The following is a 26,518-nucleotide window of genomic DNA, read 5'->3' as shown; positions in this document are numbered from 1 at the left end:
GCATGTTGTGTACCACATTACTAAAAGCAGAGGGCTGCTGTGTGGAATATGCAGCACGCAGTGATAACCAAAGAACCCTATCTCTCTTCTTCTAGAGCAACCAAATTACCAGCTGTGTTTCCTCACCAAAAGAGAAAGGTCTCATCCTGGGCTCCTTTCCAGCTTATCATTCCACATTCCACAAGTGGGTTTGTGTTCCAGCATGGGGACAGGGCTGAGCCCCAACTCACTGCACAGCTACAGGCTGGCAAGTTGTACATCACACACTGACCTGCAAACCTCCCACCAAGGTTGTGCAGTAACTCACTGCACTCCTGGCAGTGGCTTCCCCATCCCATCCCATCCCATCCCATCCCATCCCATCCCATCCCATCCCATCCCATCCCCACCCCTTGGACAAAGCTGACAGCCACTGACTGCCCATCAAGAGGAGCCCAAGAGGGACAGGAGACTCTCCTCCTGCAGCACCACCCTGGTCCCCTTGGCAGAGGAATGTCCCCTGGGAAGGCTGGAGCAAGCAGAACAAAGGTGATCCAGCTTGCTGAGGCAGATCCCTGGCTTGTCCCCAAATGAGCATCCTGTTTGCCATTGTAAGAGAATTCAAAAATCTATCAAGGGTTTGAAAACAAGTCCCAGTTATGAGTCAGTAAGTGGCTCTGCAGCTCTCAAAAATTACCTCGGTGTGTGAGCAAGCCTCAGATAACATCTACCTTCCTTTACTCTTTGTTTCTCTCCACGCAGGGAGTGAGAGAAAGGGACTTTCTTTCTAGTATAGGCAACAAAGGAATTTGGAATCAATATGTGAATGTTCCAGCAAAACAGACCGGCAGTGCTGCAGTACTGAAATAATCACACTGCCAGAGCATCCATAATAAGTTATCTGATGGCACCACACCTTCTCCCTTAATAAAATAATGATTAAAAACTACCAGGAGACAAATCCCAGTGAGCAGCAGAGCTCCCCACAGCTGTGTCCCCAGCTCCAGGAGCCACCAGTGCCAGGGCAGGGGATCTGGCTGAGGCTGGGGCATCCCGTGCTGGCTGGTGGCACACAGGGGACACTGTGCCTAACTCCAGCCATGCCTGGGTGGATGGGATGTCCCACACCAGTGTGCTCGGAGGAAAACAGAGGAGCCAGGCCCAGTGTGGGGGGCTCAGCTCACACCCTGACCCCAGACTCTGGTTAGAGCTGCTGAGCAAGGAAGCAGCAAAGCCTGTCTCCTTTTTCTTTCTTTCCTACAAAGGCAAGTCTTACCACTCTCCAGATTGTTTGTTACTTCAAAACAGAACATTTTTACATACAAAAGGAAGACATATAACAGACACAGGTAAGAATGAGATGGATTACTGATGGGAAGAAGAGGCCCAGAGCCTGAATCTCATTTTCTTTCTTTCTGTCCCTTCTTCACTCAGCTATGGCCTTTTGCATTAGTTCACTGTCTGGCACTCACTGTTCCTCCCACTTAAGTGCCACTGGAAAATGTCATTAATACGCTCTATGTGACCTCCTCCTGATAGCTGGTGGAGAGGTTTCACAGCACCAGGCCTGGAAGCTCCCCCAGCAGCTGCCCCAGCACCCCCAGCATTCCCCACCTCAGGCAGGGAATCAGACACCTGAGCACATCCCAAGTACAAATTCCTGTGACAAACTCCTCTTCCTGGGGAAGAGATGCTTTACAAATGCACTCCCTGGGCAGCTCCTCCTCCCGTGGTACTGCTGGGGAGCCACAGCTGCCTGCTGAGTGCAGCATCTCCTCAGAGCAGCACCAGCCTGGGCACTGCCTCTCCATTGCTCAGGTAACCAGTGACAGCAGGGGCTCTGCAGGGGATGGGATGCAGGAAGAACCCCTGGGGTGATGCACCATGCCCAGTGCCATGGTGCCACCTCTCCCAGGTGCTGCCCAGCTCAGGCTGGAGGAGCTGGGCTGCCTCTGCCTGCAAGTGACCAGCCCTGGTGCTGCCAGCCTGGTTTCAGCACTGCTGTTCTGTCTGATCATTGCCCAGAGGGCTGACAAGGACAGAGATGTCCTTCTCTTCCTGGGATTGCAGAGGAAACCCTCAGAGAGGAGTTTTGTCCTTACAGCATGAGCAAACAATTGGTACTGCTGCTTCCTTCTGCCTCCCAGGGCACCCAGATGGAGCAACACAGGGGTTTAGATGGTGGGTGCTGCTGCCTATTTCCCAATAAGCATCTCCTGTGGAAAAGCTGCTTAGGTAAACATTCAGAGAAAGCAGCCAAGTCCACACACCACACTCACCATGGCTAGTTCAGCCACGAGAGGCAGAAGGGCCTTTTGTATGATAAATTCCAGCAAAGGTTTATTCCAGCACACCAAAGGGGAATCGGGGACAAAAGACCAGGCCATGTGGTGTGCACAGGGTTAATTAGGGTCAGTGGCCAATGGTCCAAAGGCACTGGGGTGGCACAAAGGGCAGGGCAAAGGGCACTGCCCTACAGGGAAGGCACGGAGCCACCAGGGATACCACAACCAATGAGGGAACAGGGAAAGGAGAAACTACCAGAATTTGGGACATATGGGGAAAGGAATTGGGTGGTTTGCAGTGTTGTGCAAGGCTCCATGGGGAAATTTTCTCTTTCAGCCTAGGTGGAGACTCTATACTATATTCTTCCAGGGCAAGGCCCTGGGGATTGCCCTGAGGGATTCAAAAGATTCCACACCCAGACACACAGGGAGCAGGCAGGGCCTGATCCTCCAGCCACAGACCTCACAGAGCTCTTCCAGAAAGACCTGAATGGGATGAATTGTTGAGAGACTGAACGAAGAGTTCAAAGCACCTCAACAAAACCAAGGAAGTCTCGTGTAAGAACTTCAGTTGGCTAGTTTATCTGACAAACCTTTCTGTGACATTCCAAGCTATGTTAATAAACATCCTGGAAATCGACCTGTCAGAATGGTGATGTCTAAGTATGACACCTTCTCCAACACTGATTTTGTTCTGTGCTGCAGTGGAGCAGGGACAGAAGCCATCTGAAATGCTTTCGAGCTTGCCAAGGGTGAATCTGTCCCCTGTTCAACACCCAGCACTGCTGCTGGCAGCAAAGGCATTCCTGGGAAAGCCTCAAAGCCACCCTGTTCTGATACATCCCAACAGCAGGTGTGTTCCTGCCCAGGCTCCTCACAGGTCCCAAAGCAGCACCACTGCTTTCTGCTTGAACCCCACTTGAACAGGGGCAGGGAAAGAATTATGGAATGGTTTGATTGGAAGGGACCTTAAAGATCATCCAGTTCCAGATCATCCAGTCCTCCTGCCACAGTGATGCCACCCCAAAAGGGCTGATCCCATTGCAGTTTCTCATTTAGCAAGAGAGAAGTGACCCACTGGTGCTTGCTGTGCTACTGCTCTCCCGTGGCTGATGCCACAGAGCTCGCTGGGTGGACTCAGGGTGTTAAGGGCTCCTCACACCAGGATTACAGGGAGACACACCCCCACACTAACCCTTGGAAGAACTTTCTTGCACCCAGTGATTTTTAATGCCAACCTTGCTGCAATAACCACATCTTTAAGCACCATCCATCAGGCCTTCAGCTCAAACACTGGTTTGGCTGAAAAGGGTTTTAGAGCCACTCTTTTGTCACAGCGCTGAGAGGTCTTCTCTGTAATTTGTTCCCCTCAGCAAATAGAATGACAATGTTTTTAAAATGATGCCAGAATCCAATCCCTCCTCCCGTGATTCAATCCACAGCTAGCAGAGAACAAAGCCTCACAAGGAAGGGGCTCTCCAGTAAGTAACCCTTGATTAGAGATGTGAAAGCACTATTCCATTTGGACATTGGGCTGGACTGTGCTCACAACTGGCCCTTTTCCCTGAGCCAGGGCTCTCCTGTGGCACTGGGATTTCTGTTCTCCCAGCTGATCAGCCGGTGCTGAGTGCTCTGAACGCTGCTATTCAAACAGAGGCACCCCTCTGGGTGAGGCTGGGCTGGGCTCCCTCCTCACACCGCCTGCCAAATCCACTTGGCTTCTCCTGCAGCTCCTGCAGCAAGAGGGAAGGAGGGGCAGGCGAGCCCCTAGGACAGGCAGGGCCATGGGGACAGGCAGGCCCTGGTTGGCAGTGCCAGAGCAGGTCCCTGTGACTGCCACCCACCCTTGCTGGCAGCCAAGGTGATGATGATGATGATGATGATGATGATGATGATGATGATGATGATGATGATGATGATGATGATGATAATGGGGGACCCAGCCTCGTGCCCAGAGCTGAGCCTGCTGAACACACCCCAAACCTCATCCCTCCCGTGCAGGGGAGCCACAAGGACAGGAGGGGTGGCTGTCACACACATGGCACAGCATGGCCATCCCATGAGGTGCCTAGGCCCCCTGGGAAGTCTGGAAGTGATGGAATTGAAGGTGGAGGCCAGCGAGGTGCCTGGGGAGGAGGGATCTCAGGGAAGGAGGGGTGACAGGAGGGCTCCAGGGGGAAATACAATGCCTCTGATGGAGGCACTGCTGCAGCATCTGCTGATGTATCCGCTGCTGCTGCTGCAGGAGGGAAATGCTTCCTGCGGCAAAGAGCTCCTCCAACAAGTGCTCCACCCTCCCACCCCCCTGCTGGGAGGGCTGCTCTGCCTTGCAGTGCAACAGCAGCAAACACACCAGGAAAAAAATAACCACAGGGCAGGAAGAAGAAGGGGTGCCCTTTTGTAGAGTGGGTACAACATGTTTTCACTTTGCCAGCAAACCCTTCTCCCCAGTTTCAAGGCAGGCACTGCAGTGAGTTACCACAGCCCTGGGTGCAGCAGGAGCAAAGTGCTCAGGATTTAATACGAGGCACTTGATTTATTTTTTCTTCTAATACTGGGATTGAAGTCTGTGAACTGCAGCAGTTTAGAGAGTTTAATCCCACAAAGGTCCAAGCAGAAGAAACAGAGAGACCAAAGGTATCCAGCCACACTGATATCTCATCTCTCAAATGGCACACCAGGCTGCAGAGACACTGCAGCGACCTTTGTCTCACCATGTCCCCCAGCCAACATCCATGAGAAGCTTACTTACAAAAGCCAGTTTTAATCCCTTTCCAACTCACTACATTATTTATCCCCAAGCCAATGCTACAATCCATTCAATAATTGTCATTCCTCAGGTCTATTTGTTACTCCAGAAAGCCCATCTGGGATGCTGAAGGTTTGGCTACATTCAGAGAAGATCAATGCAGGATGTAGGCAGAGAAGAACAAGGCAGCTGACCAGGAGAATTGAGAACCTGACAAAAGGAGCTGAGGATGATATTAATTTTGTGGAATTTTAGGCATTTAATAGCTTTTGAGATAGGCTTCTTTACTATGATGGAGGTTAGCACCTCCAGAACATCATCAACCATCGTGTCTCCCACATGCGTCACTCTCAGAGAGCCTCTCCTCCTCTCTCAGCAACTCAGGAGAGGGCCACCTAAGAACCTGGCAATGTGGAGGCACAGAAAGGACCCAACAGGGAGGGATAATCCATCAGGACCAACACCAGTGTGAGAATCAGGAGGTTTAAAATGGCCATGGTTAATCTGTTGTTGGAAACAGGGAGTTAAAGGCTAAAAGGGCTCAACTTGAGGAGGGTAAAGGAGCAAAAAAGGCAACTATTTTCCAGGGGAGGAACTGGGAAGCTCGAGAAGGGAATTCATGACCAGGCCTCAGCACTCTCTGTTCCTGTCCTCAGTTTCTAAGTCTGTAACTCAGTGCTGAAATTGCAAGGATGAGACATGCACGGCACAAACTCCCTTCTCCCAGCTCCAGCTCCCAGTGGGAGCGTTTCAGGACACGCTGTGCCGCTGTCAGGGCGTGCGTGCAGCTCGCTGCCTTGGATCCCCTCTGTGCTCGATGTGTGTCAGCTGGCTCCCCTCACCCAGGCCCCAGCCCCATCCCCTGAGCCCGGAGCCTCCCTGGGGCCGAGGGCTCCGCGGTGCTTGGCCAGCACTGCCCGGTCCAGCCCGGGAGGTGCTGGTCCCACCCCCTGGCTGCCAGACCAGCAGGATGGATGGGAAGAGCTGCCTGCCAGCCCTGCTGCCAAGGCAGAGTGAGAACAAATTTGGATAATAAAAGCTGGAATAAGGAGATGCCTTGGAGAGCGCGCTGGAATAGCGCTTTGCGAAGCTTCAATTTAAAGCCTTGTTTCTACAGCTAACGCAGTCGTAAGGGACATTAGCCTAATTTCTGTCAAGAGAACTTGTCAACACTGCAGTATTTAAGATAGACACTAAAGATGTGTTTTATCTCACAGATAGATCACTGGGAAAGGAAGGAGCTGTGCCACACTTGGTTCACAGGAAAATAAATTGACGTTCTCCCTGGGCCTAATTGGCGGATGCTGTTTTATAACACCACATGCACGAGCAGCCTCCCATTTTATCAGTGTGCAGCTGAGATTGGTGCCAAATATACTAGATAGTGGGGTTAGATACAGGAACCCATAGGGACGTGCTTCAAATGGGCACCCAAGGGCACAGAGCTGGGCATTTTCCAGCCACAGAGTATCTGAAACATTTGGCCATGTCCTGAAGGGTCAGGTCCTTCTACTGATGGTGCTCACCAGCTGAGCCATAGTTGGTGGGGGGGGATTTCAGGGCCAAGGGGAGAAAACTGGTGATAGAAGAAGAGAACTGTCTTGGCTTCCTCAGGACCACCAGCAGGAACTTGCCTGGCCTGGTTTTTAGAGATGCTCCATGGTGAGTCAATAGAAAGCAAAGAAAAGAGAGGCTGTACCCTGCAGCTTTAGGAGAGAAGTGTTAGCATGCTCCTGCTCCCATCATACCCCACTCTGAGGAACTAAAACATTCCTAGGAGTCCGAGTGTATTAAGGCTGGCATGACTCCATACATCCCATGTGCCAGCCTTGGAGCTGGATTTGAGACATGCCCAAGATAATACTGGTGCCACGGCACAAAGGCTTGTCCCAGACTTACAGCTTCTGCAGTGGAAAGTTGAAAATGCCCTTTTATTTGCAGTTGTTACACAGAAATAACAGCCATGTAACCTTGTCCCAGCCTTGGAACAGAAATCAGCTTGCAGAGGAAGCCTGAGGGAGCACGACCCTGAGCTGCAGGCTCGAGGGCAGGAGGGTGGCTCTGCTCTGCCACAGATTCTGCACTTGCAGAAGAACTAAATCACTACAACAGCCAGAAATGTCCCTCGGGAAGGAAATCCTCTCAAAGATAAATCAATAACTCAGTGTAATTTTAGCATGCAGCCAGGAGAATTTACATTGCCAGGAAGGCTGAGAGCTCTGCCACAGAGACAGAGGCACAGCATCATCAAACAGCCCTGCAGCAGACCCTGCGCAAGAGCTCAGGCTCTGGGTGTTCACTGCCAAGCCACGAGGCTGCGCTCTGCAGTTTGGGACCCCACAGACCCAAATCACAGTGACAGCAGCAAGGATGTGGTCCACCCGAACTCCCTTGGGACAAACCCACCTTTCCCTTTTCTCCTCTGCAGCAGCAAGGCTGCAATCATGGCAGTGCTGGCAAACACTCCAGATCCTGCTGGGTGAGACACACAAAGCTCAGCTAAACCAGGCTCAGGAGCAGAGGGGGAGTGCTCCAGCCACAGCCTCCACCCCTGGCCAGGGAGTTCCCACCAGCCAAGCCACCCATGAAACAGCACAACAAGGATGTGCCGCAGCCCCCGGTGATTAATGAGACTGCAATTTACGTAATTATATTAATGCTAAGTACACTCGGAGCAGTAAGTTCAAGGGAACTGATGACACTGTAGAGCACAGTTCAACACTGAGCAGTAACTCCAGCAAAAAGGGGGGAGAAAAAAAAAACCCTAATTATTCAGTAGCTCTTCTCCCAGATTCTCAGGGTCAGCTTGGAGGAGAAGGTGGCCTGAATTATATTTTCGTTTCCAGAACATCAACAGAATTGCTAAGTGAGTTCCAGCGGCAAGGTCAGAGCCTGCCCATTGTTATGCATGCCAGCCCTGTCCCCTCCCCGGCTCTGCCGGGCCAGGCAGGGCTGGGCTGCCGTGTCCCCTGCCAGCACTGCCACCACCGAGCCCTGCTATCCCGGGGACACAGGACCAGCTCCTGTGCCAGTGTTTGTCCTGGTCCCAGCACGGACAGACAAACTGCAACAACCAATTCCTCAGAAGCCAGGTGTAGCCTCCATGTCTGAAGGTGCAGGAGCCTGTCCAGGATAAGCCTGAGGAGCAAACAGCCCAGTCCAGCCAGCAGAGGTTTGTGCACACCCAGCCCTCTCCAGAGTGCCTGTTGGCACAGCCAGAGCCCCTGGCAGACGTGGAGCCTGTGCCAGGGCATGCAGAGCTGGGAAGGACTGTGCCCACACACACAGAGCTCTTCCCCTGGACACCCACCTGGAGCCATGGAAGCATTTTGGAGCACCTGTGCTGGCCACAGTCCTGTCACTCCTCACAGGTTCCTCTGGTGCCAACAAGCTCTCACACAGATTGTGCCATCAATGCTGATGTGCTCCAAGAGCCTCTGTCTGCAAATCCAGCTTTACAGCAGTTACCAATGCACTCTGGGCTTCTGTATTACTTCATTGAGACTTGGACTTTTACAGGGCTCTGGAGTGCCAGGACACAGGGAATGGCTTCCACTGCCAGAGGGCAGGGATGGATGAGATCCTGGGAAGGAATTGTTCCCTGAGAGGGTGGGCAGGTCCTGGCACAGGGTGCCCAGAGCAGCTGGGGCTGCCCCTGGACCCCTGGCAGTGCCCAAGGCCAGGTTGGACATTGGGGCTTGGAGCAGCCTGGGACAGTGGGAGCTGTCCCTGCCATGGCAGGGGGTTGGAATTGGATGAGCTTCAAGGTTCCCTTCCAACCCAAACCATTCTGACTCTGCACCTCTGAAATGCTGAGATCTGCCTGCAGAGCTGCCCCAAGGGCCAAGGTCAGTGCTGGAAGCTAAAGGTGCATTATGACCACCCCACAGAAAGCCAGGACAATGACTTGTTTTGCTCCTATAACACAGAACACGAAGCTGCCTGAAAAGCAAGGGCAGAAGGACTCTGCAAAGACAACACAAAAGAGAAGACCCCACAAGCCTCATGTGACCCCTGTGTCTGATTGAAAACCAAATCCAAATTAAATGAGCAGTCACAAGTTTGATGTCTCAGGATTGCACTCAGAGCTCTCCTGGTGCCTTCCAAGCTCAGCAGCAGCATCCAGCAACAGGGAACATGCAGAAGGCAACTCAGTGATGATTAGGAAGACACATATGAAGTTATCCATCACAGAACAACCTGTGTACACCTACATGTCCTGCAGTACAATCAGAAATCAATAGCAAGATGCAGAAACCCTCAACCATTCAGTAAAATATAAAGAACAATTGTAATATTGATTTTAAAAGCACCTCTGTAAAGACAGTTGAGAAGAAGCCTGAGAAAGCAAAGCAAAATGCCTGAATTGAAACCTTTTTTTTTTCCCTCAGAAAGACATTAATAATGGATTTTCAATGCAAGAAGAAAAACTGAAACCCACACCAGATTCTCCTGGTAATAACAGCTTTCTGCAAAGCCCAGCTATTAATGTAACAGGGACGTCCATCAATCAAGCACACAGAAAGTACTTTGAGAGCTAAAAAAAGAGCATGCAAACATCTGCTTTTGGCAACTTAAATTTTGCCCTTAAGCACAAGGAACATAATAAATTAACAGGAGGCTGGGCTTGAACTTGTTTTCCTCCATCGTGGACCTAAATGCTGAGGATAAGGATGAAGGTACACAAACATGCTGCTGCTGGGATTTGTCATGACAAAAAGTGGGCGAAAGGAGCACAATTTCATTTGGGTTTTCATTTGAAAATACTGCTCCAAGAGGACACCACACAGGGGTGTAGCATCTCCCTGTCTGCAATTCAGGGATCTCCTGTGAACCCTTTTCCACCTCCAGCATCCTCAGCACATCCAAGACTGCTGGAGTGGTCCCACAGTGGAGTGACAAATGTGCCAGTGTGCTCCAAGGTGCCCATGGCCCCCCTCCTCGCCCGGCCCCTTCCCTGCTCCCCGTGGAGCTGTGGTGATTTTGGCAGCTCCTCAGTCCCTGAGTGTTCTCTTCAACCACCACGTCACACCTGGGGTCCATGCACGCAGCCAAGCACTGCCTGGGGTGTCCCAGCAACCCCAGAAAAGCTGGATTGGCACCAGGGGAACGGCTGCAGAAAGCAGCTGGGGTGTCCCCACGCCTCCAGTGTCTCCCCCCTTGTAAAACACAGCAGGTCAGAGCAAGTGCTGGAGATAATGAACACAATTTACTGATTCCAGCACAGGAGGCTGCAGGCATGGCTGCAACTAAGTCTTAATAAATTCTGAAGAGTGACACCATAAAATGGCATTATGGAAGGCTGTATTTATTGTCTCCCCATGCTTCCATCTCCAAGGTGCCACATTACACTTAATAACAGTTTTCTCCCTAGCTGCCAGTGTTGCAAACCCTGACAAGGAAATGGCTGGGCCAGCCCTCCCCAAACACACACATCTCCACCCAGCACACAGCTTCCAGGGCAGGAACAGGCAAAAAGGATTAAACCAGTGCTGCCCAGCTGCTGCCCAGCCTGTCCCCTCCGTGCTGGCTCTGCAGGGCTCCCTGCCACGCAGCAGGACAGGACTTTTGTCCCTGGAAGTGATGCAGAGGAGGAGCAGCTGCTGTAGGGTGGCACCTGCATGCCCAGTGACCTGCTGGGACAGGAGCATCCCTGCCCTGCCCTGCTGGGAACACCAAGGCCCTGCCAGCAGAGCAGCCACGCCTGAAACTACTGCCTGCTGTCACAGCAAGCTCTGGGCAAGGCACCAGCACAGCCCTGTGGAGAACCATGGGGAACCAGGGATCCTTATGGAGAACCATGGAGAACCAGAGGTCTTCATGGAGAACCAGAGGACCCCTGGTTCTTTGTGCCAGAAGGGCAGGAAATCTCCCCACTCAATGCAAGCTCCACTACGACTGCAGTGTGCACTTCCATGGCTCCATATTTAGCTTTTGGACCATGGATACAGTTTTTCTGGAGCATAATCTCCACTGAACTTCTTGTTCTCCCTGCTGGTGTAGTGTTCTAAGCCTGCAAGAAAACCACTTTGAGCTTCAGGCAGTGCCTTGGGTGTGGATGGAGACTTGACAAGTATAAAGATGCTGCTGCTCCATCCCTGCCTGCATCACCTGCACCGTAGAAGGCACAAAAGAAATCATGTGAACCATCTTTAGCTCTCTTCAGAATACAAAAAGGTAACAAAAATCCCCAAACTCACATCTATCAGTTTATCAAGGACAGCAAACAGTACAAACAGGAGTGCAGGTGTGTTTGGCCTGAGAACACTCACAGTGGATGAAGGAGAGTGTGTACATCTCCTCACCCAGTGCCCACCCCTCTGGCCTCCATGTCCCTCCTCTCTTGCCAGCTGACAGCTACCAGCTCTCTTCAGCAGCCTGGCCCTGCTCCTCCTCCAGGACAAGTCCTTTCCCCTTCAGAAAGCAAACCAAAGGTTTAGAAAGCATCTGAAGAGATCAGTGTGTGGAAGGATGATGAAACAGGAGTCAAGTGAAAGCCCTTGACTTCTCTTCCAGCAAAGGCTCTGCCCTCATGGGGCACCTTCCCTGCAGCCTCTGGCTCCTGGCTCCAGCCCTCTGGACCCACAACTCCCCAGCAGCTCAGACATTTCCTGCTGCCTCTTTTCAGAGAAGCCCTTTCTGTGCTTGCCCCACTCAGACTGCAGCTGATGTTAGTGGGGGAACAGTCAGCACCACCACCAGGGCTTGCAGCTCTCTGTGAAGCCACCATGAGATTTTCTGTCTTAAAAAAGGCACTGCCAGACAGTCCCTGATAGCTGAGCCTGGAAATGCCTCTGGGATCAATCTCTGCTCAAGCAGTCTCCCCTCTAGCCCGAGGCCTGTGCTCAGGAGGGTCTGGGATGTCCCAGGACTCCACCACCTCTCTTGTGGAGCTGGCCTGCTCCAGTCACCCCGCAGTAACCAGATTTTTCTATGTTTAAGCAGTGTTTTCTGTATGTTTTGCTGTGGAGGTGTCTTGGAATGGCAGCACACTCAGTAGGACAGCAGCCACTCCTCCAGCATTCCCTCAGACAGTCTATAAATACCTGCACTCCACCTGTAAAACCATCACCATGTGCAACCCCCTTACAGCTCCAGCTAATCCAGATACAGCCAGGGATAACAATTTTTTGTGTATTATCTGGTGAAGAATAGACAGATAACTGTAATTAGCAGCACCCTGGTTAGGTGAAATGATAGTGTAATTAATGAAGATCAGGTGGGCTTTGTTTCAGATAAGGAAAGCAGCAGATTCTATCAAAATGTAAATGCAGCTTAAAATCCAGCCTCAGTGATCACTTAGAGGTGCTTTTAGAAACACCACCAGCCTGAGATGCAGAGGTTTCGCTTGGGCTGAATGACACATCCTAAAAATAAACCCTGGTCCAGGGCTAACATGTAAATTGTTGATTAGATCTATTTATTCACACCCTGTAGTGATGGGGGAGACTTGCAGCTCCCTGTTCCTCCTCTGGCTTTGCAGGATCACAGGCACATTCCTGTCATTGCTGCTTGCAAGGACTCTGCAACCCCGGGAGCTCTCCAGCAGCAGAACAGCAGCAATTCCAAGTGACAGGCTGCATACATTAATTCTGTATTCACATAACATCCTGTTGCAAGTGAATGACCCAAGCAAAACTTCCTGCAGTCTTAAGGAGCAGGCAGAAAAGTCAGGAGAGAGGAGCCTGAGTCTTTTGAATCAGAAATGTTGTCCCTCATTAGAATTTCCAACACCACCACCTTTACTCCTTCCAAAATGTAAACACATTATAAAAAATTAAACGTGAATCTGGCGTGGAAGAGTTCTTCCAATAAATGGGAATTAGTTCTACAAAACATCAGGACAGACCCAAGGAGATTACATTTCCTTCCCCAGCTTTTGCTGGTAAAGCAGGGCTGGAAAAACACAGCCATATTTATTTTTTAACTGGGAAGCTTCCTCAGGATGCCAAAGGAAGCAGCTTCAGTAAAGCAGAGCCATTTGTCTCAGTGTGTGTTCAAGTAAGAACAAATGCAAAACCAGCTTCTAAACCTCAAGGAGCATCAAATAGCTTTTTAATTTATGTCCCAAATTCCCTGCAGATTCTGAAATGAACAGAGGGCAGGGTTCAGAGAAAATGCCTCACTCAGTCAAGACAGCTGGATGGATATTCTGAGTTTTCCTCAGAGGAGAAGGTGCTTTTGCACCAGAATGGAGCAGACACAGCACGTGGCTCTGGAAGGATCTGTGGAAAAAGCAGACCTGTTGTTTGTGTGACCCTATAGATAAATGTATGGAAAACTGAATAACTTAGGAAAGAAAAAGGAGAAAAAAATGAACTGGAGCCCCATCTGAGCAAGAGGACAATTTGCAGGCAAGAGCTGTGAAGGAGCAAGTGAAATATTCCTCACAGGAGCCATCTGACTGTGCTGACTGTCTGAAAACCCTCTGACCTTGTCCTTGCCCACCCAGAATCAGTTCTGTGGAAGTTTCAGTAAGGCCTTAACCAACAGGGGAAATTGCAGGGAGGAAGGGCCTGAGCAAGACCATGGAAAATATTCCCTAGTTATGGAAAAAGAGAATGCTGCAAAACTGTGGTTAAGGGATGTACATGATCCAGATTGAACAGCAAGGAAAAACTAGGGATTAGCCCCTAGAGCCAAGTTCTTTTGTAGTAATTGCCACACATATCCCAGGGCCCAAATCCAGCATCTCCTGGAGCATATGGCCACACAGATCCTGGGAAAAGGGCTCAGAAATGGTCATCCTGGCCACAGGCCCAGGCACTTGTGCTCCAGCAAACCTTCAGTCAGGGCAGGGTCTGGGTACAGAGCCAGAAATGCCAAAGGGACAGATGTGGAAGGAGTTGGAAAGATGGTGCATCCCTTCGGGGCTGGGGCTGCCTCCTTCATCACCAGCAAATGACAGCAAACACAGGAGAGTGGGCTGAAAACACAATGTCTGCAAGATATCTATAGGTCAGGGTTTAATTTATGAAATTACAGAATAAAGTTGACAAATTTTGGAAAAAAAGTCTCTGCAGAAATGCTGACCCCAGAGCTGCCAGCCTCTCCCAGAGCATGTGGTCAGTCACATCCTGCAGCAAACACTGCAGTGCCTGCAGTGCCTGTCCCACACAAGATCACACATTTGAAGCCTGAGGGAGTTGCTGTCATTATGTTTGATCAAACCTTCAGAACTGTTTCAGTGACCCTGGGACCCAAGTCCCATGTTTTGAAAGCATATTCCCCCAGAAATTTCCCATTTCCCAAGGAAAATGTTGGAGCAGTGGGCCTGCTGTGGCTTGCTGGCTTTGGAAGGAGGAGGGATGCTAGCCAGACTGGAAATTCAAGATAACCAAGGCTGGAGGCACTGCCAAAACATTTCAGAGGAGGGAAAACATTTTTCTTCCAAAGCACTGTTACAAGCTTGAAATAAATGTGCAGACTGTTAGATAAAGACAGAGATAAAAATAGGCCTGTTATTAAATACCTCTTCTTTAATGAGGTTCATCCTTCTAAACAGCCACGCGAAGGTTATTGGAGCTATTGCAGAGAATCCAGCCTGCTTGCACATAAAAACCAGAGCAAGGTATTCCTCATCATCCAGCACACATTTAAGCACCTCTCAGCAGCTCACAGGCTCACAGCATCCCCAGCTTGGCAGGGAGGAGATAAAAGCAAGGAATGAGAGATGTCTTCCCTGGGAAACAGTCTCTCTTCTTTCAAAGCACTTTTCCCCCACCAAACAATGCTCATTTAACCACGGGAATGGTTCCCACTGCTGATGTCTACTGCTATTACACCACCAGCAGCCTGAGCATCATTAAAGTGAAGTTTGAAATTTTTCTGAAAGCTGCAGCTTAACCTCCTCCTGTTGCACTAAAACCACTGCTTGACTCTCAGCACCTCATCCCCTGGTTTATGGCCACTCCAGACCACCTGAAATACCCTGCAGGGCTCAGAATTCCACAAACCACTAGCAGGAGTCATGGCTTGGCTCATGAAAACACAGCACTGTACCCTTGTTTTGGCAGTGCCCACAGCCTAGCCCATGGCTGTGTGTTAGAGAAGCTCAGACTTTTATTCTGGCTGCTCAGAAGCACTTAGTTTTTGGCAGAAGGAGCATCCCTGCAAAAGTCTTTTGTAACCAGTTTGAAACCAGTAGCATCATGGCCAGTAAGGGAAGGACTGACCTGACACACCAAAAACCCACCCCAAGCCCACTCTGCTCCTAAACCTGAGCAAGCATTGTAGGGCTCTTTCTCATCACACCAGTGCTGCCAGGACACTGCCACTTCTGGAAATGACAGAAGAGAAGTTTTACCTGCATTTGAGGGGCAAAGATGCCTCCCAATTCATGGAATTGGGAGTCCCAATTCTTTACAGAAATGCTGAAACCAAGCTCCAGGACATGACACTCGTGCTGTGCCTCCCTGCCCAGAGCTGGCATCCTTCAAACACATCCTCCTGCTGGAGCAGGGGGCTGGGAACCCCTGTCTGCTCACTGTCCCAGCATCTCCTGGGCCCCAGTCCTGTCCTTTCACCAACAGCTGGAGGGAAACACCACTATCCCTCATACCCAGACCAGGACCAGGGCATGGAGAATGTGCCTGGTGAGCCACATCTGCCTGGCACTGCCCCACACACAAGGCAGGAGCAGCACCTGGAGCTTCAGCCCTGGCACTTCTGCCAAGGACTTGGAATTAGGCACAAGCCAGTGTTAGGGACACTGTGCCTCCTGTGATGTGAAGATGAGGGGCAAAGGAAAGCTCACAAGGGTAGGAAGCTGAGAGAGGAGCCCATGAAGGCAGCTGGCAATAAAAAGGACAAGTATGAGATACATTTAGGAGATTAAAAGCCTCCTATGCAAGAGGTCAGATTGAAAACAAGCAGAGGGAGAACTACCAGGGACCATAACTCAGCTTCCAAGCACTGAACATTTGCTCTCAAGTCAGTCTGGCCTTTCCTACCTGCTGGAATCATCCTCCAGCTCTCTGCCGCTGGCCAGACAAGATTATAACAACTCCAGAGTCAAGATTTCTCCCATCTGCACATCACTAACAAGTCATTTTATAAAGAAACTTGGAGAAGAAGCATTTCATCTAGTATAGATGAGGTTTTTAAAATTCCATTTGCCTTCCCTCTGTATGCAAATCTGTGCTGATCTGATGAGACTCCTATTTCCTGGATTAGACACGTCAAACTTTGCAAAAACGAGCATACCCTGGTGGTTTCACTCTGTATTTCACAGCCCTCTCTTGACTGTGCTGCCATAAATATTTCAGAGACCTGCCCACCACTGTCTGAGTCAGGTCCGGGTCAGCAAGAAGCCAATGGTTTGGACAGTGATGAATTCAGCAAAGCAATTAGCAAGAGCTGCTGCAGCTCAGGACATCCCAGCGAGCAGCAGGAGCAAGGTCCCCACAGACAAGGTGTGAGGGGACCCTCAGCAGCAGCCACATCACCACCACGGGCTGTGGAACAGGCCTGGCACAGATCCTGCTGCCTCCTGCCTCCCCCTGCCTCAAGAACCTCCTGTCAGCCAGAGCAGCACTGCCTCATTTGGCCACTGAAACCTCCTGGAGGACAGACTGGCAGTGAAACTGGGCCGAGCTATTGCCCATCCTCAGCCCTGTCCTTGCACAGCAAGCCCTTCAAAGCAGCCTCTGAAAACACCTCCCCATCGTGGCTGCCTGCAGAACTGGGTTTCCACAGGTGTAAAACCTTGTTTGAGCAGCAAATGAGATGGGAGAAGACCTGTGACAAGCAGGAGCAGCAAAGGTAGCCTGAGGATCCTTGGGAGCTGCAGCCATGGATATTTAAATGCCAAGCAATGTATCACTGGCTCCCTGCTGAACATGAGATGGTTTCATCTTTGCAGAAGCAGCACCAACAGCATGCTCACATCAGCTTCACTCTGGCAGCCTGACCAGCAGCAGCAGCTGTGGCTCCTTGGTTTTTAACTGTGAAATAATCGGACACTGCAGAAAATTACTCTGGGCAGCACAAACACTGGGGAGTCACTGCAGGTTCAGCTCTGCAAGGCAGAGCTTTAACCACAGCTGAAGGTGCAGCCCAGCTAAGCTCCCTGCTCTGCCCTGAGACATCCATCCAAAGCCCAGAGAGATCCATGCTGCACCATGCCAGTCACAGTGCCAGGCTCTGCTCCATCCCTCCGGTCTGCAGGGAGCTGCTCTGCAGCAAAGGCAGCCTCTCTGCCCCACTGCTGCCTCTCTGCAGAGCAATCTGTAAATATTTTGATATTTGGACAGTGGAGGTTCTCACTTGTCCATCTGGATTGGAAACTGGACTCATTAACTCCCAACTGTCAGCTGGAAAAGCTGCCAGAGGGCTTCTGCCACATTAGGGAGCAGCAAAGTACTGCTGCCATGGGGATGGGCAGAGCAGAGCCCTGTGCAGCCCCAGCTCTCCACTCATCACTGCTGGGGGGGTGATTAACGCCCTTTTCCTTTCCCAATTAAACCCCTGCCTCTTATATCCTTGCTCTGAATCTTCACAGCAAACTCTTCCCAGAGGAGCCACTGCTGGATGGAAAATTTCCCACCAATGCTGGGTGGAAAATCTGCTGCTCAGTGATGCAACTAGATGGCCAGATAAACCAACTTCCAATCATCACCAGGAATGCTAAACAAAATATTGGGAAATTTGGTGCCCAAATAACAAAAGTAAAATATATTTCAGCTCCCAAGGGTACTATCACGTGGAGAAAGTGTATTCTGAAAGAAAAAAGACTGCAGAGGAAGCACAACTTTAAACAAACTCTATTACCTGACCATGAGGAGTCTGAGCAGGGGTGTGAACCTTCATTCAGAGGAAACAGCAATCCCACTCACTAAACCCCAGAAAAGCTCCAGGTTCCTGTGGACTCCAGCTATGGACAGAAGGAAAAGCCCCACAGATGATGCCCAGAAGTCCAACAGCAGAGGTGCCGGAAGCCTCTCTGAGGCACACATCTCCCTTCAGTCTGAGCCCTGCACCTGGTGCATTATTTAGTGCCAAGTGAGAAAGAAGCAATGCCTAACGAAGTGTTAAAGGGCTTTGGGAAGTTTCACCAACCTTTCCAGAGCCGTCAGCTCCAGCTGCCTGGCAGAAGAGACAACTGATCTTGCTTCCAGATTACAGGCAGCACAGCTCTTAGGGCAACTGTCTCTCTGTGTTTGCATCCAGCTACCTCCAGCAGCTTGAAGTGTGCTCAAAGTGCAAGGGAGCACTTGATCAAAATCCAGCTCACACTGTAGACAGCAAGGAACAAGCGCCCAAAGCGTTACAGACACAACAACAATCGAATTTGGGGGGGGATTTGACAGGTTACAGGTTGATGACACTGCTGCAGTCCCGGTGGAAATGTGGATTGATGCAATTAGCAACAGGGAACTGGAAACTCAGCAGAGGAACACTGGGAACACATCTATAAAAGATGAGCTGCTGCACCATTGTAGAGAAGCACAAAATCCTGCGTGAGCTCAGAACAGGAACAAGTTGAAACAGGAGTGAGATGGGGGAAACGCAGCTCCAAACTCCCTCCCAGTGTTCAGAACTGTAGATCCAAATTCTAAATTCAAACACTTGAATTTGCTTCCCCCAGAGAGACTGGCCTAGTTTGCTGCAGGGATACAACAGGAGAGGGAGTGGGGGTGTCCTGGAGACATGGGCAGCAGAAGGCAAACTCTGAGCCCAGCCCAGCCAGGCTCTGCTCAGCTGCCAGTGAGTGCAGCCACATGGAAAACATGGCAAGATGCAGAACCAGTGGGATGGACACGCTGCCACGGTGCATGGCTCTGCTGCAGCACCAAAAGGTGCATCCCTGTGCAGCCACAGCAGCAGCTTCCCTCGTGCCAGGCCAGCTCCCTGCCAGCCAGAGCTGTGCTCACACTGGGAAAGTGTGGGCCAGAGGCCACAGGGATGGGCTCATGCTGGCAGCACGGCCCCCAGCCTCGGCTAACACGTGCTGAAGGTGTCAGTGCCAGTCCTCACAGGGATTTCACTCCAAAAGAACCCCAGGAGACAGAAACCCAGGCTGGCAGCAGGAGACCAAGGCGGGCTCCTCTTTGTGCCACATCCCCAGTGCTGGGATCTGTAGCAGTCAGAGCATGAGGCAGGACACCATTTAAGTCTTTACAAGAGTAACCAAAATTACTCTCCTCTGTGAATACTGACAAGCTCCCCACTTCCACAAGCCCTTCGCTGCATGTGCCCAACATGGAATAACTACAAAAATGAAGCGGAATAAGGCACCCGAGCAGTGGAGAAGGTGCTTGTGAACAAACTCTGCAATGAGGTTTCTAATGATTGCAAGTATGTACATGTTCTGCTCCAAAAAAGCTGGTGGGGATCTGCCAGGCTGAATAATGAGCAGGGACACCACACGCCTTCCATACATAATGGTACAGAAATGGAATATAAGTATATACTGCAGCTCTGTGGAACGCAGGGGCTTTTGTAGCCATTTATGTTATACAAAGATTTACATTTGGAAAAGTCATTCTGCTGTATCTGGCAGAAATTTTAAGACAAATGGAACCCATACTTATTCTTTCAATGATAATACTGAGCACAGGATAAAGCTCTTAAATTCAGAGCACTTTATAAAAATTAATTACTACTTAGTTCACCCTTGTGAGGTGGGAAGGTATTACACCTGCATATACATAGGGACACCAAAGCACAACTGGATTAAACAGCTCGTTCAGGACCCCAGAGACAGGCTAATTGTTGAAATATGTATGCACAGATGCATCTGTGTGTCTTTGAATGGGTTTGGCCCCTCCAGAGCCTTCCCAGCACACGGAGGCCAAGCTGCTCTGCTGGGCTCCTCTCACCACAGAGTCCCAGGCATGTCTAATGAAAGACACCAACCCCAAGAAAGGGAAGAGATTTTTTGTGGTTTGCACAGATGGAAATAAAAGCTAGCTTTCAAACAGCCGAGGAACAGAAAACCCATTGTTAAAAAGCTGTGCAGTGCTCCAGTGACATCTCCTAATCAGCTTGCCACTGAGCAACGCCACACCGGAGCACAGCAGACCTGGGAATCCACGTGCCAACAAATGTTATAAAACTTGGCCCTTGACAAATGAAGAGAAAAAGGGCTGTGGAGCCAGTGACAGAGACAGGCCCCCACCCACAAGGGGGCTAGCAGACCACTCTTCCTGCTCCAGTGACCTGAAAGCCCTGGAGAAACTGCTCCCCTCCTTAGACGCTTTGCCCACAGCCTCCAGTCCCTGGACTGGGTCACCGAGTCCTCCTCTTGATGTGAGCACCAGCAAAAGCACACATTGTCATGGGAACAAACAGCTCTTGGAGTGTCTGCAAGGCTCCTGTCAGTGCTGGCAGGTGGGTTCCAGAGGCATGCTATAATTAGCCAGCAACAGTTACCTGGACGCAGGGTTTGCCACTGATCCGTGGGGTAAAACACTTCCAGGTCTTCAGGATCAGCGTCATCCTCTGTCCTCAGCTCCTTCCCACTGTCATCTTTTATGTCGCTCTCTTCTATTTTTGTAAGGGCAAACTCCTTTTGGAGAGAAGAGATTCAGCTCATTAGCAATTGCATCTGGGTAATTTAGTGCTGGCTGAGAATACAAAATTTTTTCCCTCGCCAGCAGATTTTTTTTTTTTGACATCCGAGATTCTTTCCACATGGTTAAATTTAGATTTAAAGTATATTAAAGGTTAAACATGCATAACTAGCATGACATTTGTGCTGAACAAAGCAACACAGCTTATTTCCTATTCCAGAGCAGGTTGCAGGTTTCAAACCAGTTCTCACAGAGTCTCACCTGTATTTCAGTCAGAGGCAGGAGCCCTGGCTATTATTAGGGTTGTATAACATTGTAAGACCCCATTTTCCCTTGCCTAAAAATATGTCAAACTTTTAACTTTTTCAGCTGAAATTTTCCACACGAGTGGAATGCCTCAAGGCTTGTTGGTTGGTTTGGGGTTTGGTGCATTTTTTGAGTTTTGTTGGGTTTTTTATATTTTTTTTTCTTTTTCTTAAATGCACTTATTTCAGGCTTGGAGAAGATTTCAGCTAAAATAGTTCAGCTGTTTCCAAAATAGGACACGGGAAAAAACACACCGAGCTGCCCACATGATACAAATGTGAGGATCCTCTTCTCCACCCTCTTCCAGTGTTCTCCAAGGCTTTTAAAACAATGAGGCAGGGATTTAATCACCACCTCCAAGGCAAGTGCAGCACGAGGCTGGCAGAGGTGTGGGAGAGCAGCCAGCACGAGCAGCTCAACGTTACACCAAGGGAAGAACAGCAGGGAAAAAATCCTTGCTGTGAGGGAAACCTTGGAGTTCAATGGAAGCCTCCCTAGGGAGGTGGTGGGAGTCACAAAAAACTCTGGAGAGTGCACAGAAATGACCTGTACTCTCACACCAGGCATTGACTCTGGGTCTGGGCTGTTCTGGTTCCAGCCGGAACAGATGAACTGGTCCAGGCTCATCATCCCCACAGCTCAGTGCCTGCTGAAGGGAATATTTTCAGCTTCTGAGATCACCAATTCAGTCACCACTGAAGAATTTGAGTTAACCACCCTACAGGGAATGATTAGTCCTAATTGTTGGCAATTAAGATGGAGTTACAGCTCACTTCATGAAGTGTTTGGATCTTAATCCTTAGGATGTTTTCACAGGGAAAAATGTAAGTAAATTCAGAGGTTAACTGGGAAATTCTGGGACACATTCTGCCTTCAGTTCTTCCACTCTTTGGGAAAAAATGCATGCACATTTTCTGTCAGAATTTGGATGCTCTGCATATAAATATCCGTTTCCAGCCTAGAAGAGTCTTTCTGAGCAACAGAAATGTCAACCTGAGCAAAACACGCAGAGTAGCAACAACAGTGTGGATGTGGCACTTGGGGACGTGGGCTGGTGGTGGCCTTGGCAGCACTGGGTTAAAGGTTGTACTCAATGATCATAAAGGTCTCTCCCAACCTAAACAATTGCACAATTCCATGATTGTGGTAACACACAAGGAAGGCTGACAAACCTATAGAATGTTTTTATTTCAGCTGTGAAAAGCGACTGCAATTTCAGAAATGCATGAGGAACCAGATCTTAACTCCTGCTTTTGCTGAGTGTATCAGGGGCTTGGAATTGTTCAAATTATAACAAATGGTTAAAGCTCAGGAACAATCACAGCCATAAAAGCCCAGGTTCTGTAGATAAAAATCAATGTTAACATTTTCTGAGCCAAGACTCAACAGGACTAAAAAGGACTGAGTGGAGCAGTTATTACTTAGCTGATTTCCACAGCTCTATGATTATCCAAGAGGGAGTTAGTGATACAGGCTATTGTAAATTTACCACCAGGCCTCCCAGTGCTGGATCTGTTCAAACACATAATGGAGACAGCTGATGTTTACCAGCTCTGCTCAGGAAAAGTGCTGGGGTTTAAATGCTCAGTAAGGATAAAAGGATGTGACTTGGTTCATTTAAGTGTTGCTGTCACTGCCTGGCCACAGTTGCTTTGCAATACCCCATTTTCATTAGCATTTCTAGCAAAAATGGGCAGCACCACACAAGCGATTCTTCATTTACACAGAAATCAGTAGAATCCTTTCTGGTTTGTTTTCATAATTCAAGCAGGAGAAAGACGTTTCCTAAAGAATAATGGGCATTTCCTTAAAAGCAAAAAGCATCCATGTTTTATCAGTCTGAAATCAAGCTGGAGCAGCCAAAACTTACAGGCACTCTCTGTCCCAGGCTGGAGCAGGAGAAGAGCACAGACCCCAGCAGCAGCAGCAGGCTGACCCTGGAGGTGGTGGAGAGGAGCCCGGCCCAAGGAGACATTGCCACCAGCCTGAAATGCAAAGCAAAACAAACCCAACAGTATTTTTTTCCATTTTTGCAGGTTTCAGGACTCTTTACACAACACTTTGCAACACAGCGTGGGATCAGGAGTGTGACACGGCAGGAAGCACAACACCTCGAGGTGTGAGCACAGGGGACTCGTGGGGGCTCACTGCTAATGGGGTTTGTGACAGGTAATGCCAAGCAACTTATACTGACCCCACAGGGGATAATATCTCTCCTGGAAAATATGAGGAGACCTGCAGAACTTGTTTAAAATCTCTGTGTCAGTGCCATGGATGACAACTAGAGGGAAAAATAAAAAGCAGTGCAATCCCGTGAAGGCTTTTTATGCCTGTGCCTCTTTTTAAGCAGAGAAGTAGCTGCGTTAATTCAAATTAAACAAAACGACCAGCTGTCCAAGGATCAGGGGTTCATCTAATCCATATGTAGGTTTTTCTTGAGGAAAACAACATTTTGCAGAGGTCAGCAAGGTTTACTCAGTGGTTCCTACAGCACAAGGCTTTCCCTGCTGCTCAGAGCAGAGGCTCAGCCCAGCCGTGGGGCCAGGAGCTGGCTCTGACCACGCTCAGGTGTTCAAAGGAGCAGAGCCATGACACAGACACAGAGATCAGACACACTGATGGGCTACAGAGCCACTCTGATGGGGCACAGAGCCACTCTGATGGGGCACAGAGCCACCCTGATGGGGCACAGGGACACCCTGATGGAGCACAGGGACACCCTGATGGAGCACAGGGACACCCTGATGGTGCACAGAGCCACCCTGATGGGGCACAGGGACACCCTGATGGAGCACAGGGACACCCTGATGGAGCACAGAGCCACCCTGATGGTGCACAGGGACACCCTGATGGAGCACAGGGACATCCTGATGGAGCACAGAGCCACCCTGATGGAGCACAGAGCCACCCTGATGGTGCACAGGGACACCCTGATGGAGCACAGGGACATCCTGATGGAGCACAGAGCCACCCTGATGGAGCACAGAGCCACCCTGATGGTGCACAGGGACACCCTGATGGAGCACAGGGACACCCTGATGGAGCACAGGGACACCCTGATGGTGCACAGGGACACCCTGATGGAGCACAGAGCCACCCTGATGGAGCACAGAGCCACCCTGATGGAGCACAGAGCCACCCTGATGGTGCACAGGGACACCCTGATGGAGCACAGGGACACCCTGATGGAGCACAGAGCCACCCTGATGGAGCACAGAGCCACCCTGATGGAGCACAGAGCCACCCTGATGGTGCACAGGGACACCCTGATGGAGCACAGGGACACCCTGATGGAGCACAGGGACACCCTGATGGTGCACAGAGCCACCCTGATGGGGCACAGGGACACCCTGATGAAGCACAGAGTCACCCTGATGGAGCACAGGGACACCCTGATGGAGCACAGGGACACCCTGATGGGGCACAGGGACACCCTGATGGAGCACAGAGCCACCCTGATGAAGCACAGGGACACCCTGATGGGGCACAGGGACACCCTGATGGAGCACATCAGGGGGAAATGAAGGGTGCTGCTGTTGTGGGTGCCAGTGCCCGGGCACAGAGCTGGTGTGCCCACCCTGGTGTGGCACACACACGTGTGCCCCCAGTGCCTCACACGAGGCTGGGGATCCACCTACAGCCTTCAGCTCTCTGCTGGGCTAGGGAGTGCAGCAGCCTGCCAGCACACAGGCTGCACAAGTATTTCCTTTGATTGGCTCTAAATTTACATGCTGCTAAATTAAACTAAATGAGGTCTTTTGAAAGAAGATAGGACTGATTAGTTCCGTTCAAACACTCCTTCATTACTCATCCCTCCATCAAGTCTGCTCCTACTCCTATCCAGGTTTTAAAGAAGTTCCTCCCCTACACACAGTCCGAAATATCTTGCTTTGCTGTCCATCAGGGTGGCACATCAGATAGCAGAGTTCTCCCTCCTTGAAGCAACCACTTTGTGTCCCACAAAGCAGAAAACCTGCTCACAGCAGCACCCAACACCAGCTCCTGCCACCAAAGAGCTTCTACCCCCAGAAGCCTTCAGGGACATGGAGGGAATCCTCCTCCTCTTCCACCCTTTCACTGGTACCTTGTCCCTCCACTCCACTTTGTTACTTCTTGCTCTCCCTGCTTGGTTTTTGCCAGAAAAAGAAAAAGCAACCCCCCATATCCCACTGGTCAGAGGAAACCAGGAGAGGGACAGAGCAGGGAGCAGAGGTCACAGTGCACCTGATGTACTTCTGCATCCTCCAAAAACTCCTGAGCCAGGGTCTTCCTGAGCAGCAGCCTCTACCTCTGAGCCACCTCTACCACATCTACTGGATTTTTCTCATTAATTGGTTTTGGAACAGATCTCGATTTCTGACATCCACAGCATTCCTGAGCAATGAGCATCCCCCTGCTTAACTCACACAGTGCAGGAAAGCATCACCTCCCATTTCCTCCTTCAGTGTCTCCTCTTTTCTAAAGGGTCAAAGAACCACCTCAAGGGCCCGCAGGCCCTTATTAAACCACAGCTGGAGTAGAAGAAAAGCTCCTTGTTTTCATAAGCCAACCTGTGGCCAGAGCCTCCAGCTCTCTCCTGGGACATGGCCAAGCAAAACCAGGCTACAACCAACACCCAGGTTCCTGAGCTGGCACACCCAGAGCACAACGCACAGCTTCAAACTCCCTCTGCTCCCAGATCTTGATCTTCGTGCCCTTCTGGACAGTCCCACAGTCCTGACCTCAGTCCAGCAGTCCAGCATGACCACAACACACAATTCCCTCTCATCTCAGAACAAACTGCTGCTTTTTACACAGGGAACAGGTTTCTTGGTTTGGTTGAGGTTTTTTCATTTATAAAACAAGCAGCAAAGCTGGAATAATGAAAAATAAATGTATCCCTCAAACTTTATCTGCAAGCCTGGAAATAAAAAGAAAAAAAAAAAAAAGAAAGAGAAATTCAACAAAGCAGTGGCTGAAAGCAAACGCACACTCCCAATAAAAATAGAGCTCACGTGTACCGAGGAGGCTGCTAGCAAATGACAGCACAGCCTCTTTCAAGCCTCCAGCCTCCTGCCTGCCTGGCAGATGACATCTGCACAACAATTAGCACTTTGCTTCAGTCCCAGGTAGGCAGGAGGAGCCAACATGTGCAACAGAGGCTCTGGAGCTCCTGGAGAGCAGCCTGCACGGGCTGACATCTCCTTACGGACAGACGCACACAGAGAGCAGGAGAGGATTTCCACACGGAATGTTCTGTGAACACAATGGATTTCCAGAAACAACCCTTCCAGCTTGTGAAGCAGAAAGGGTGGTCATGGTGACTCCACCTGCACAGGGAATGTTTGCTTGGATTTGAGGGCATCTTTGGGGATCCAGCACGTACAGCAGCCAGGCAGCAGCAAAACTGGATGAGGAAGGCCACAAATTCCCCTTGTGCAGAGTGGAGGGGCTGGTTTTTTCTCACAATAATCCTTTTTTGTCAAACAAAATCAGGCACAAGGGAAAGAGCAAAGGGTCAGACTCTGAGAAGTCTCCACTGCTGGCAGTAACCCTCCTGTCAGAGGAGGGGATGTTGCTGGCTGGGAGGTTCTGCTCCAGAAATCCTGGTCTGTGCCAGAAGCAGCAGAAGCAGCCCAGAGTTGTGCTCCTCATTAGCAGGGACATTCCAGTGAGGGCAAAGCTGTGCACAGGGAGCTGCACAG

General features: G+C 50.3%; 1 protein-coding gene across 3 annotated transcripts in view; it reads right to left on the bottom strand.

The window, feature by feature from the left end:
• Nucleotides 1-26,518, bottom strand: part of SIL1 (SIL1 nucleotide exchange factor) — a 95,393-nt gene that overhangs the window by 49,687 nt on the left and 19,188 nt on the right. For all 3 annotated transcript variants that reach the window (XM_066560065.1, XM_066560064.1, XM_066560067.1), the window contains exons 2-3: nt 22,705-22,819; nt 20,389-20,524 (exon numbers count right to left, since the gene is read on the bottom strand). In XM_066560065.1, the coding sequence (XP_066416162.1) occupies nt 20,389-20,524; nt 22,705-22,809 (241 nt within the window). In that variant the 5' untranslated portion in view covers nt 22,810-22,819. The remainder of the gene's footprint in view (nt 1-20,388; nt 20,525-22,704; nt 22,820-26,518) is intronic.

Source organism: Molothrus aeneus, chromosome 15 (genome assembly GCF_037042795.1).
Source record: "Molothrus aeneus isolate 106 chromosome 15, BPBGC_Maene_1.0, whole genome shotgun sequence".
Classification (NCBI taxonomy): Eukaryota; Metazoa; Chordata; class Aves; order Passeriformes; family Icteridae; genus Molothrus; species Molothrus aeneus.
This window is presented reverse-complemented; position numbering and strand designations above follow the sequence as displayed.